Source organism: Pyrus communis, chromosome 1 (assembly GCF_041283825.1).
Source record: "Pyrus communis isolate YQ-2024b chromosome 1, ASM4128382v1, whole genome shotgun sequence".
NCBI classification, from domain to species: domain Eukaryota; kingdom Viridiplantae; phylum Streptophyta; class Magnoliopsida; order Rosales; family Rosaceae; genus Pyrus; species Pyrus communis.
Genome location: NC_142565.1, coordinates 3,795,311 through 3,810,385, shown reverse-complemented (window position 1 = coordinate 3,810,385; position 15,075 = coordinate 3,795,311). Strand labels below are relative to the sequence as shown.

The window sequence follows — 15,075 nt, the reverse complement described above, 5'->3', positions numbered from 1 at the left end:
AACATTGCACGGTTGGGGGTAAAAGTTGGGTGGGCATTGTTGTCAGTTTGGGTTTGGGACAAGTTAGGATTGTATTCGGTGGGATCGACCGCTCAGTGTGGGATTTGGTGAGGGGAAGGCATGCGGCTTACAGAGAGGAGGAGAGATAGAGGGGGAGGGAGAGATCGTTCTGCAGCACGCTAGCAGTTTTCGTTCAGATCCAGGTTTGTTTTTTTTCCCTTAAAATTTAGATTTTTTTTCGCCATTTTATGTTTCGTTCAGATCCGGGTCCGTTTGGTTGCCGAGAAATTCACTTGAAAATTTTCTTTTTGTTGGGTTTCAATTTGTTATTTGGGGTCGCTTCTGTGATCAATTGCTTGCCGGCATTTGAATTCGGCTTCTGGGATTGCGAAATTCTTCGATTCGAAGTATTGCTTGTCGGCATTTCATAGATCACATTATGCATTTTGTTAGTGAATCGTGCTGAGAACATGTCAATCATATTTAGGTTCTGTGCAAGGAAGGGGACATATGAATCCTGCTCTTGATGATTCAATATGTCATCAAACATTACTTAGGCTTCTAATTTCATACAGAAATCGAAAACCCATTTGGTGAGCCCTTGAGTCAGGGGCTACGCTAGAACATTTGGAATGAGAGTGGTCAAAGCCAATCATGTTTTTGTATTATTTTCGAGTTGAAAAATTAGGTTTTGCTTCATAAGAAGTTCAAATTACACTCTATTGGCTCTGAGACTTGGAAACTCAATATCTTTGTGATGTTAGATTAACATAGTTAAACTATATTTTCTTTTGATGGACATATCTAAATTTCTGTATTTGCACTGTAGGGATGTCTTATCTGGTGAAGTGTTCAAAATCCTTCTGCTAACTGATTTAATAGGTTGAATTTGTATCCAAGGTTTTCTTCCAATATGGTCTGAACTATTTTGTTTAATTAACGAAAACAGGTCACTTCTCTCTATGGTGGTCCCTTAGAGTTTACGTTTATCATGCAAAGCACAGAAAACCCTGCTTATCGGGCTGTATCTATGCTACTATCATAGCTTAAGGTATACGCAACAATAATCATGGTTTCTTTAATATAAGAAGAACATCCAGGACAAGTCATATATAATATATGCTTGGAAGCATGCATAACATTTTTTAGGTTACATGTGTTCCCAGAATGATCTGTTTTACGTTTAACTTCATTTCCTTGCAGGACGAGGTTGATGTTAAGATTGTTGTGGCTGGTATTTCAACAACCTGCAGTCAGAAAATTCACAACCAGTTGGTATGTACCTGATTAAAATAATTTACGCCTTGCTACCATGCTGGTGCAACAGCAAGGTATTGCACAGTTTAAGTGTTATCTTATCAAATCATTATGTACCTATAATTGTTCTATATGACGAGTTTCTTTTCTTTATGGAATACAGGAATATAAATTTATTACTAAGTCTTAATGGTGTAGGGTATATGTAAATGAATTCAATTAGAACTCACATTTTTGTTTTCTGTTTTGTAGCTGCCTTGATCATTAGTTGGTGATATTTGAGAGATTGGGTCATCTGGTTGTTTGGATTTAAGTGGGATTGAGGTTATATTTGCCGCTTTTTGTGATTTGGGTCTGGGTTATCGTTAAGTTATTGCTATTTATTCTGGGTATTTGCTGAAATTTGTGTTCAATTAGTGTGAGTTCTGTAATTGGTTTGTGTTCGTTCATATAACCTTCTGTTCTTGGAATGTGATTTAGTTGTGGCTCTTTCATTTGATTCTTAATTCTTTATGATTCAGCATTAAGTTGATATTGATGATGAATTTTTCCTCGCGATTACTGCTTTCATGTTTAAATCTTAATAACTATACTCGCTTCTCTTGGGTGTATGTTTTGCTGGTCATGAAAAACTGTCGGCCAGTCTTTTTGCACCACTCTTTCGCACTCTTTTCCGTGGCTATCATGTTTCTCTCTGACCTTATAAATTTTTCCTTCATTCACAGCAAAAAACCTTGCGGCGAGCAAACAGGCACAACCAATTCTGCCAGAATTGCTGGAGAATTCCACAATCAATGTCATCGAGTACGGCCGGAAGCATTTTGAGGGTCTAGACGGCGATAGCACCGATGTTGGCAAGAGCGGCGACCCCTTTTCAAGGTACGGTCTTCACTGATTTGAAGTTTGAGTTTGTTTGTGATTTTTTTTCTTTTGGATTTGTAATTTATCCTTTTGTACCTGACAATTTTTGATCCAAAATTTTTTTCGCGCTTGATTTTCCTGTGAATTTATATGGGTTTAGATTTTTATTGTTAATTTACTGATGTTGGGGGATCATTTTGGCTTCTGGATTGGTTTGAACATTTTTCTGTCTTTGTTTTTTCCTTTGTGTAGTTTTAGTCAGATTGAAGTGTAATTTGCAATTTGAGATTTAATTGAAGTGTTTAGGATTATCTACATATATATATAATCAATGTTGAAATTTTAAACTAAATCACTATGCTGCAATCAAACCCACAGATTGTTGGGTCCAAAAGAAGAAGAAGAAGGAGCGAACAACATGAAATTGGCTTTGGGTAAGCTTCCACTCTCTTCTGTGTATGATCTCTTTGAGAAGTGATTTTGGTTTGTGCAGAGAAAACAATAGGCATGTATAATGAAGTGGAATTTTTCGTGGTATTATCAACATGCATGTTATAAAGGATTCTTCATTTAATTTTTGGGCTGTGTGTTTTGTGCTGTTTCATTCGTGACTTGTGTGTTTTGTTGTATCTGATTCCGGTATCTGATTCGAGTATACGTCATTGAAGAATGTTAATGAATCCAAACATGGGTTTTGGGGTGTTCTTGCTAGAAAAGCCAAAGACATTCTCGACGATGATGATAATGGAGTTCAGGATTATGATTCACCCCGAACAACAAGGACGGATATGCTGTCTATGCCAACAAGTGGGTAAGGTGAGATATAGTTTTCGTCATGTCTTTATAGTAGCTTGGCATTTTCCAAGGACTTTTAATTGCTGCTGCATTGTTGAATACATTAAGAATGATCCGGTAAACCAGAGAGGGAGTCATCAGCTTATGGATCTGTTAACACATCCAATGTGTTGTAATCTTTTTGCTACTTAAACATGTTAAGACATCAACTCTAAAAAAAACTTTGGTCTGCTACTTTACTTATGGTGCTGTTGGTTTACTCCAACGATAATACCTAGCTAGGATAGCCTTTTCTTTATGTCTTAATTATTGATAGTGCTATCATCATGGCAGGCTATGTTGGAGCAAAAACTGTGCAGGCAAAGACATAAGAGTGATGGATTTTGGAATGAAATGCAGAGGATATCATTTTGTGCTGCTTAAGTAAAAGTTTCCTCTTCTGTTATATTTTGTGTGTTGGATATTGTAGAAAATTAATATAAGTTGCATATTCATGATAACTGACTGATTAAGATTACTTACAAGGGGTCTATATGCACAGGAGAGCTCAGCATGAGGGTGCTGTTGGTTTACCTTGCCTGGTAGTGTTGCAGTGCGGGGTTGTTCAAGAAAAAAGGTTTTAAAGGATCCTTTGCAGATGCAGGATCTTCTGCTAAGGTATGGGAATTCCTATTGTTAAATGATAACATTGTAATCCGAGTGTAATTAGTTTAGGTTTTTTTTTTTTTTTTTTTTTTGTTTCTGTGAAATGTTATTTACAATGTCAGAATGTTTCTTTGAATTCAGTTGCTAAGGTTTCTTTTTATAATTTCCCCTTTTAAGAAATTTCCATTTTTGTCCAGATTGTGTGAACCGTTGCTTCAGCCAAAACAGGTGCTCTCTCCATTTTTCTTCTCTTCCATACTCAAACCCTAGCCGCTCCACATCTCTCTCCCACACATAAGCAAACTCCATCTGAAAGCCGAAGAATCCAAAGGTAAATCCCTTTGAACTCTTCAATTATCAACCTGATTTCAGACTGTTTTTGGGATATACACTGCTATTTCATATGGTGTTAGTTCAATAGTTTAATCCTAAGACCTAGCTCATGAGACATCAGAATTTCGATTGACTTAGCTTTTGTCCAATGCCTTTTTTGTAGGAACAACAGGGATTGTAGACTACACAAACTTAGAAGATATGAAGTACGCGGTAAGTCCTTTTACTTTCTCACTCCAGAGTCCAGACATTCATATTTTCTGTAATCTTCTATGGAGCATGGGTACTAGATCGTTGAATATTGCTTTTTCAATATGTCGATGTGTCTGAAGCGTCTATAAGAATCTCAAACTTCATAAATAATTTCCATGCAGATCAAAAAGCTTGATGGCTCTGAGCTTTGAAATGCTTTTGACCGCCAATCTGTTCGCGTATGAATCTTACAAGTTGAAATTTTATTTTCTGTCCTCCTGTATTTTTGTTTATCTTTTGCTCTGTTGGGTTTTTTTCCAATAACTCAAAGGGCCGAAAGGTATTCCCTTTCCATATTCTTCTCTCCCAATTTCTTTAGGGTTAATTTCAATTTTCTTATGCTATTTTGCAGTGGTTTAGGGTTTAACTATTTGATTTCACAGATTCGTTTCAGACACGGTAAATAGTTACATTTTAAATTCGTATTTCATAACTTGGTTGCTTGATTCTAATGTCGATTCGTTACAACAGAAGTGAACTTTTTCTTTCAATAATTTAATCTGATGCAACTCTGTTTTTGTTCTCTCATGTCTAGGTTGGTCAAGGACATGGGGAGAAGAGCACTTTGGAAATGGGTACGAAAGGAAATAAACTTGCTGAACTGCATTGGCATCTATTGTTCTGGTTTTTCTTTGACAAGTTAACTTGCTCTCTCTTTGCAGTAAGGTGCACAAATATGAAAAAAGCACGACAGGGAAAAGCTGGGATAGTGTTGTGGATGAGGAGACCTATTACGAGTGAGTCTGGACTTGGTTCTGGTTCTGTCTACATATAGTATGTTGAAGCTCCATTTCTTGAAATAGCTTGCATATTGTAGGTTGATTCACATTCATTCTGTTTACTCGAGAAGGTCCATTTCTTGAAATAGCTTGCATCCTTATTGCTGGTCTGACAATCATTCTGTGGCTAATTGTGGTTGTCTCAGAATGCACGGGCTAATTGTGGTTGCATCCTAGCTAGCTACGAAGGGTCTTTAGTCTTAGCCACGACTTGTAAGAAGGACTGTTCCCAGTTCCTGGTGGGGTTGTGAATATGACTCTACAGATGGCCTACAGATGGACTAGCTTCTTAAATGGCAGTATGTATAGTTCAACCCTTCTTATCATCTTTGAGTAAGAAAAATCAAAGCATTAATTATTCTGCATGAGTTTTCATGTGTTCACCATCATGTGAATACATCAGAATTTTTGGCCAAATTTTCCACATAAAATTTAGAGAGTTTTAACGAAATACTCCTGGTACTCGGTCTTAGCTACGACTTGTATGAAGGACTGTTCCCAGTTCCTCGTGGGGTTGTGAATATGACTGGTCTTAAAGTTCTGCCCCTACAGATGGACTAGCTACTTACATGGCCGTATGTACAGTTCAATCCTTCTTATCATCTTTGAGCAAGAAAAATCAAAGCTTTAATTATTCTGCATGACTTTTAATGCATTCACCATCGTATGGAATACATCAGAGTTTTTGGCCAAATTTTCCACATAAAATTTAATCCTCTCAACTTCCTAACATTATGAAACATTAATTTAATCCTCTGAACAAATTAAAGAAAGATAGTTTTAAAGTTGAATCTGATCTGGAGATAAAGTTGACAAGTATTATTACACGGCAACTTGATGATGTTGCTGGTGATGTATCTGGATTGGCCGTGAAATGGTATGGAATTTGTTTATGGTTTTACGCTACACAAACTGAGTCGTTTTTGCTCTTATCTGTGGGAGTTTTATGGGTTGTATCTGGTGTGCCTTGCCATGAATAGTGAAGGATCATTGCCATGAATAGCTGAATAGTGAAGGATCATTGCTCTTATCTGTGGGAGTTTTATGAGTTTTATGAGTTGGATCAAGCTGGCATATGATCTTTGAATATTATCATTCTAATTTTCTGAAGGTAAATAGAAAAATTGCATGTAAATCGAACAATGTTTCATAATCTTTTGTATGGTGGTCCTATTGTTGATCCAAAGCCACAAGAACTTTGTTGGTCTAATCTTTTTTGCATGTAATTAGAAGTCTGATCTTATGTGTGTATACAAGCAACAGTATCATTTAAATGCTTTTAAAACCCGCAACATCGCGTGGGCAATTGTTGCTAGTTATAACCAAATGTATGAAATTGAAATGTTATAGAAATGTTATAGAAATGTTGTACGAGGTTACAATTGGAGAGATTTTTCAATCTGACCGGAACATAGGATGGTACATCACATGTCACTATATAAATGATAGAGCATGGGATGAAAAAATTTTCGTTAGAATTGTACCAAAATTTAAAGAAGTAAATTGTAATTTACCCTTTTTACTTTCACTTGCACATTTACCTGTTTGACGGCCAGCTTAGGTGGGCGTATTATATCCCAGTAAAAATATCACATCCATCAAAAAAATTAATTTTTCATGTATATTAATACAATGTATTTGAAGGAGCGACGATTCCCAATTCCAAGTGGGGTCTTAAATTAACTTGTGTCTCTATAGATGTGGACTAGCTAGTCCTAAATAGCCGCTTATTTTAATCCATCTTATCATCTATGAAACTTTTGTCCAAGATTCCAAGAGTCCGTCCGACGACTGCTACTCTCGTTGATGTGCACCGATTTGAAAATGCGGTCTCATGCCGTAGAGGATGGTTTAGAAAAGGTGAGGCTCCCTAGTATATATAGGTAGCACTACTCTGGATCCTTCATTGCTCATACACATCACCTGCTTCATACACTTGAACTTTATGGAGAGAACCATGAGAGTTGTTTTACTATTAATCAGGTTTCTAGCCATTGCAACCATTACTTTCAGTATTGGTTTATGTAATGGAATTCCCGGTCGGCCTCCGCTTTGCAAAGAAGGCGAAAGACAGGCACTTCTGATGTTCAAGCAAGATCTCGAGGACCCTGCCAATCGGCTTGCATCGTGGTTTGCAGAAGAAGATTCAGACTGTTGCAGTTGGACAGGAGTTGTCTGTGATCACATGACCGGCCACATCCACGAGCTGCACCTTAATAATTCCGAACCTTATTTGGAGTCTTCCTTCGGTGGTAAGATAAATCCTTCTTTGCTCAGTTTAAAGCATCTCAACTACTTGGACTTGAGTAACAATGATTTCAGTACAACACAAATTCCCAGTTTCTTTGGTTCTATGACAAGTTTAACACACCTTAATCTTGCATCCTCATCGTTTCATGGAGTAATTCCACATAAACTGGGAAATCTCTCTAGTCTACGCTATCTCAATCTCAGTAGTTATGCTCTGGAGGTTGATAACCTTCAGTGGATTTCTGGTCTTTCTCTGCTGGAACACTTGGACTTGAGTTATGTAAATCTTAGCAGAGCATCTGACTGGTTGCAAGTTACAAACATGCTTCCTTCTTTGGCAGAGTTAATTATGTTTGGTTGTCAACTTGTTCAAATTCCCCATTTACCCACCGCAAATTTTACTGCCTTGGTCGTCCTTGATCTTTCTGAAAACTTTTTTAATTCTTTGATGCCGAGGTGGGTTTTTAGTCTTAAAAATCTAGTTTCTCTTCGTCTCAGTGATGGTGGTTTCCAAGGTCCAATTCCTAGCATTTCACAGAATATCACATCTTTGACGGAAATTGATTTGTCATCCAATTCTATTAGTCTTGATCCGATTCCCAATTCTATTCAGAATATGACCGGTCTTAAAGTCCTTAATCTTGAGGTGAACAACTTCAATTCTACCATACCTGAATGGTTGTACAGCTTGAACAATCTCGAGTCCTTACTTCTTTCTTACAATGAATTACGCGGTGAAATATCGAGTTCCATTGGAAACATGACATCCCTTGTCAATCTTCACTTGGATGGTAATCGGTTGGAAGGGAAAATACCAAATTCTTTGGGGCATCTTTGTAAGTTGAAAGTTCTTGATCTGTCAGAGAACCATTTCACGGTTCGAAGACCATCCGAAAACTTTGAAAGTTTGTCTAGATGTGGTCCAGATGGAATAAAGTCATTGTCGTTGAGGAATACTAATATATCAGGTCCCATTTCAATGTCACTAGGAAATCTGTCAAGCTTGGAAAAATTGGACATATCTGGAAATCAGTTTAATGGAACTTTCACTGAAGTTATTGGTCAACTCAAAATGCTAACGGAATTGGATATATCTTATAATTCGTTAGAAGGTGCAGTGTCAGAAGTTTCTTTTAGCAACCTTACAAAGTTGAAGCATTTCAGTGCAAAAGGAAACTCATTTACTCTGAAAACTAGTCGAGATTGGGTTCCTCCTTTTCGACTTGAAAATTTGCAGCTAGATTCCTGGCATTTGGGGCCTGAATGGCCGATGTGGTTGCGGACACAAACGCAATTAAAAGTACTAAGCTTGTCTGGTACAGGAATTTCAAGTACTATTCCAACTTGGTTTTGGAACTTAACTTCCCAAGTAGAGTATTTGAATCTCTCTCACAATCAGTTGTATGGGCAGATTCAAAATATATCTGTTGCTCCATATTCAATTGTTGATCTTAGTTCTAACCATTTCACTGGTGCATTGCCTATTGTTCCCACCTCATTATCTTGGCTAGATCTTTCCAATTCATCATTTTTTGGATCTGTTTTCCACTTCTTCTGTGATAGGCCGGATGAAACAAAGCAACTTTATTTTCTTCATCTCGGGAACAATTTTCTCACTGGAAAAGTACCCGATTGTTGGATGAGTTGGCATTCCTTGAGATTCCTAAATTTAGAAAACAACAACCTAACTGGGAATGTCCCAATGTCCATGGGATACTTACGAGGGCTGGAATCGCTGCACTTGCGCAATAATCACCTGTACGGAGAATTGCCACATTCCCTGCAGAACTGTACCTGGTTGTCAGTTGTTGACCTCAGTGAAAATGGGTTTTTCGGAAGCATACCAATATGGATAGGGAAATGCCTTTCATGGTTGAATGTTCTTGATCTTCGTTCAAATAAGTTTGAAGGAGATATTCCTAATGAAGTTTGTTATTTGAAAAGTCTCCAGATATTGGACCTTGCACATAACAGACTCTCAGGAATGATACCGAGATGCTTCCAAACCTTGAGCGCATTGGCTAATGTGTCAGAATTCTTTTCGTCAACAGGGCCTAGGATTTTTTTTTCGTCAACAGGGCCTGGGGTTTTTATTTCTGAGAATGCAATCTTGGTAACGAAAGGGATAGAAATGGAATATATCAAGATTCTGGGATTCGTAAAATACATGGACCTTTCATGCAACTTTATGTATGGAGAGATCCCTGAAGAACTTACCGGCCTCCTCGCATTGCAGTCCCTCAATTTATCGAATAATCGCTTCACCGGAAGAATTCCTTCAAAGATTGGTAATATGGCACAGTTAGAATCTCTCGATTTTTCCATGAACCAACTTGATGGTGAAATTCCTCCAAGCATGACGCATTTGACATTTCTGAGTCACTTAAACTTGGCCTACAACAATTTGACGGGACGAATTCCGGAAAGCACTCAACTGCAGAGCCTCGATCAGTCAAGCTTCGTCGGCAACGAACTATGCGGGGCTCCACTCAACAAGAATTGCAGCACGAATGGGGTGATACCGCCACCAACAGTTGAGCAAGATGGAGGAGGATATCGTTTACTCAAAGACGAGTGGTTCTACGTGGGCTTGGGAGTTGGATTCTTCACGGGATTTTGGATTGTGCTTGGTTCTTTGCTGGTAAACATGCCATGGAGCATTCTTCTTTCACAGTTGCTGAATAGGATAGTGCTTAAAATGTATCATGTAATTGTTGAATATGTTTAGCTTTGTTTTGTACTTTGCGTAAGTTTGTTGGCATTTTCCTTGCTGTGACGAATATGCCAGTATGGTTGGGTTGTATGATTTTGTCAAATTTCGTCCTCTTGTTCATTGTATTTTTCTTTCAGGTTTGGCTTTAGAGGGGTTAGGTTTCATGTCACCCCTCCCTTGTATCATTTTTGTTTTCGTTTTCATTTTCGTTTCTAGAGGGGTAAGGTTTATGTCCTCCCTTCTTACTCAATGTTGTTTTTCTCCTTTTCTTGGCATTATGAGAGGTAAGGTTTACGTTCTCCCCTGACTAAGTGTAACTTATTTTTTTCGTTATCAATAAAATATCGCTCGTACCGTCGAGGTTTTCTTAAAAAATAAAAAATAGAAAAAATTATCCCATATAAAATTAAAAGACTTGATTTCTGAACAAGTAACTCTTAATTCAGCAAAAGTAAATTGAATGACAAGAGAAATGTGTGAAAATGGTTTAGGGATTAGTTACCTATTAATTAAGGGGTGTGATATTCACACATTCCATTTTACTTCTCACACACCTTTTTAATTTTCGACCATCAGATCGGATGAATTGAAGAAGATCAACGAACAAAAATTATCCAGAGGTGTGTGAGAAGTAAAATAGGGTGTGTGGAAAACACACCCCATTAATTAATTATCAGCAAACTCACATTATTCACATTATTTCGAGGTTGTATTTTTAATTATTTTTCATTTACAATTTTACCTCTGGATCTTTCTTTTGTTCTCTCTCTTTTGTCTCCCCTTCTTCTTTGTAGTACTTATCTCTCTCTCTCTCTTCTTCGTACTAATTCACATGACACCTCTCGCTCTTTTACGAGAAAACCCAATTGCTATGCAGCTTTGAAATGATTGTGGAGCAAGCAAAATGGTGACGATAGAGTTAGCATGTTCCTATGTTATTTAGAGGCACTCTCTGTCACAAAGCATTCGTATTGATGCCAATATACGCAAAGTTTACAAACTTGAAACATGAAGCAACTTTGTTCCTAGAATAAATAAAATCGACTCGACTTGACTCAACATGTATCGATCTGTAGTTGCTTGACATCCTAAGCATAAGGGTTAAGAACAGGGGTCTGTTTAAATCTCCGAAAAGAAAATAATAAGGGCATATATTGCATGTACAAAATCCGAATCGTGTACTCTACATGAGTCTCCAGCATTAGCGAAACTTCATCTCATTTGGTTTGTTGCCCCTAATGCTGTGGTTGAGCCTACTTGTTTTACATAGGCTAACAAATATCCCGAATGGCGACAGGCAATGGCAAAAGAGTTTAATGCTCTTTTGTGTACTGGCACATGGTCCTTGGTTCCATTTCTTCCATCCATGAATGTTCTTCCAAATAAATGGGTATATCGGATCAAACGACATTCTGATGGTTCCATACAGCGGTATAAGGCTCGATTAGTCGCAAATGGCTTTCACCAGCAAGAAAGTATAGATTGCAGCGAGGCGTTCAGTTCGGTTGTCACTCATGCAACAATTAGACTCATTCTCTTCATTGCACTTCACTACAATTGGCCTATCTGACAACTTGATGTTCATAATGCTTTCTTACATGGTTCTTTGGCAGAAGAAGTTTATATGCAACAAACCTTCAGGTTTTGTGGATCCTCAGTTTCCATCACATATTTGTAGACTGCAAAAATCATTATATGGTTTGAAACAAGCACCTCGTGCCTGGTTTCAATGTTTCTCCCAACATCTTGAAGAACTTGGGTTTCAGGCCTCAGTAGCAGATTCTTCGTTATTCACCTTATTTAATGGATCCACAGTTATCTACTTGTTGACATATGTTGACGACATCCTTGTTACGGGCAATAATCCATCACATATATCTCGGTTCATTCAACAGCTTGGTCAAAAGTTTTCTATGAAGGATCTAGGTCATTTGCATTATTTTTTGGGAATGGAAATTACACAGGCATCCATTGCCATGTATCTTTCTCAATCCAAGTACATCCTGGACCTTCTAAAGAAGACCAAAATGTCTGATGCAAAGCCTCTCACCACTCCCGCTGCAACTGGCCGTAAGTTGAGTATATATGACGGAGAACCTTTGTCAGATGACACTAATTTTTGAAGTATAGCCGGTGCTTTCCAATATCTTCTTTTCACAAGACCTAATATTACTTTCACCGTCAATTAGGTCTGCCAATATATGCATTCACCCACTACTACTCATTGGGCTGCTATTAAACGCATATTCTGATACTTGAAGGCCATTCATGATCAGGGCATTGTCTATAAACCTAGTCTTCTCACGCTCACTACATTTGCCGATGTGGACTACGTTGGAGATCCTGATGATCGGTGCTCCACTAGGGGCTATTGCATTTTCCTTGGAGATAATCTCGTCTCTTGGAGCTCTAAGAAACAGCGAGGGGTGTCTTGCTTAAGCACTGAGGCGGAGTATAGACAACAGACCTATATGGCAACCACTTTATCTTGGTTTTGCCATATCTTTCATGACCTGCACCTTTCTCTTTCTCCACCAAAGTTATGGTGCGACAATATCAGTGCACTTGCAGTAGCTTCTAATCTTGTTTATCAGGCAAAGATGAGACACGTTGAAGTTGACTATCACTATGTGCGAGAAAAGGTTGTTCGCAAAGAAATTCAAGTTGGCTATGTTGCAACTACTGATGAGATTGCATATCTTCTCACAAAAGGTTGTCCTCTGCTTGTTTCAGTTATCTCCTCTCCAAGCTTCCTGTTAGTAAACGCCCGCTTAGCTTGCGAGGGCATGATAAACCTATTATTCCTACATGTACTCCAGGTCAGCAATCCACATCCCCGCATTTTGAATCACCTAAGTGAAGGATAATTTGTGAAAAACAAGTTCATTTGAGCAACATCAACAACATGCAATTAACAATTAAAAGGCGGAATCATGTTTATATGCACTCAAAAACAAAACTTAACCCATGAACTTCAAAGCCTAGTAAGTAGGTGAACCAAGACTCAACTCAAAACAAAGTGAGTTGAGAAATCAATACCTTTGTAGATTCCTCTTTGCATAAGCAAAGGCTAATCACCCAAAGTGAGGGCCTTCATTCCTTGCATCTTAGATCCATAGATTTGGATGGATGAAAAGGTTTCTCCAAGTTCCCAAAATTGAGAACCTTTAAGTCTCCACACCAAGGTAAGATTGGAGAAGAAATGAGTGACCTTGAGGAAGTAAGATTGCTAGATGTTTTCCTCAAGAGTGGCCGGCCATTTTAGAGAGAAAGGAGAGTTTGTTTTCATCTTTACTCCTTAGAAAAACCCTTAGGATGAAATGGCTATAAAGATGTCTTTATACCACCTCACAATGGAGTGGCAAACTTGCAATTAAGCCAAGTTCACTACCCTCCTCTAAATGGCCGAATTTAAGGGGATTTATTGGGCTATTTGGGCCTTTGTGAATCATTATTCATTAAGTTGTCATACAACTTAAGTCAATGGACTTGACGTTCGAAGCCCATTGGGCCTTAAGGTCCAAAACTATCCTGAGGTCTTTAACGAACTTATTCGTTTGATTAATTAACATATTAATTAATCCTTGCCATAAATAATTAAACCATTTAATTATTCTTACTCATCTCCGTTGAATCTTCAATCTTTACCTTACACGGTGTACGATCCATTAGGTTCCTTTTAGCGAGGTAGTGGGCGATTCAAACTCTTTCAAATCGATTGTGAATTGAAACTTACTTTCAATTCTCCCGTTAGTGATAATACACTTTTAGGGCTTCCACAAACCATGGTTGACGCCTAGCAGCATGTCATGATTACCCAAGCTAATCAGAAGAGGTGGAGAACCTATTCAGTTTTAGGATTACAAATGCAATACGATCTTTCTCTAATACAATACTCTTGACCACATTGTTTGGTTTGATAGTTTATTCATGTCTACTATCCAATGTGAGTCTTGTGCTTATATGATTACCTTGAATGTGATTTGGAACGCATTCCAACATCTCAATCATACTCTGGCCAGAGATTCTAAATCATATCATAGAGTATTCTCCCTCAAACAGTTTGAAGGTTAGAGATCCCTTGTTGCGCATTCACTTGCCTCCATGGCTAAGTGGCTTAACCCCGACGATGCCGTGGACAGCTTCCTGATGGAGTGACTTTGACATAATCAAAGATTAAGGACCTAACCACAAGACAACTGTGATGCCTCAGGTCAAATGACTACTTTGCATTATCCCAACCATGAGTTCTCATGTGACATGAATATGAGAACTCTTCGTTGATCGTGTTCAGTGAACTCATTCTCTATTGAGCACCTACGTACTTGTCTTGATGTCACACACACCAATGACTCGAGACTAGTCACTCTCCCTGAGAGAAGACATAGCACGTACTGATCTTAACGGACTGTCAATGCCCAATTGACAATCCTATGATCAGGAACGTTTAGGATGTGTCAACGAAAGAATGGTCTCATGAATCTAACTTCTTTAGATTGCATTCTTCCAATCACATATTCCTTGGACTTATCGTTTAAGCATATAACATTTATATGAGACGGCTCAAACAATAATCTTTGCCCTTTACATTTAAACTACATTAGTTTGAAATGTCCGTAAAGTATCATCATATGATTGGTTTTAGGGCACATTTCCAACACTAAGTCCCGCTCACCAAGTCAAAGTTAGTTTGGATAACTCAATGACTCTTCACCAAATAAAGAACCCAACGCAGTCCTATCTCTTCTTAGACTCTATCAGTTTATATTTGTAATTTGAATTCACTTGTAATCTACTATACGTTTATATTGTAACATACTTATCTTGTAATCTCTATATAATAAAGGCAGAACCTCACTCATCTTCAATTGAGTTGAGCTTATGCAATCAGTCTTTACAACCCTAGCTTAAATTCTTTCAAGTAAAGTATTGGAATCTTAATCAAGCGAATTATTAGAAATGGTGCATTGAATTCACTTGTAAGGGAACTGGATTTGGCTCGCCTGATGACTGCCCAAAACTCACCATGTGCCCACGAGTCTTCATCGCTGCCAGCGATCCTTGAAAACAATATCTATTTGTAAGAATTCGTAGTCCAAAATAAATGTTATATATCAGATAATGTCGAATGCTCTTGACCAACTGAGTTAGAAGTCACTTGCGTCAATTTTGGAGTTGGTTAGGCATATA

The 15,075-nt window shown here is 38.0% G+C and overlaps 1 protein-coding gene across 2 annotated transcripts; it reads left to right on the top strand.

The window, feature by feature from the left end:
• The first annotated feature begins 6,691 nt into the window (after nucleotides 1–6,691).
• On the top strand, nucleotides 6,692–10,184 carry LOC137720193 (receptor-like protein EIX2). 2 transcript variants are annotated; one of them, XM_088693058.1, is made up of 2 exons: nucleotides 6,692–6,782; nucleotides 6,906–10,184. In XM_088693058.1, exon 2 carries the CDS (start codon nucleotides 7,006–7,008, stop codon nucleotides 9,898–9,900), a length of 2,895 nt encoding a protein of 964 aa, XP_088549184.1. In that variant the 5' UTR covers nucleotides 6,692–6,782; nucleotides 6,906–7,005; the 3' UTR covers nucleotides 9,901–10,184. The 2 variants fall into 2 exon arrangements, with proteins under 2 accessions (XP_088549184.1, XP_088549180.1); XM_088693054.1 differs by lacking the exon at nucleotides 6,692–6,782 and having other exon boundaries at nucleotides 6,868–10,184.
• Nucleotides 10,185–15,075: the final 4,891 nt, after the last annotated feature.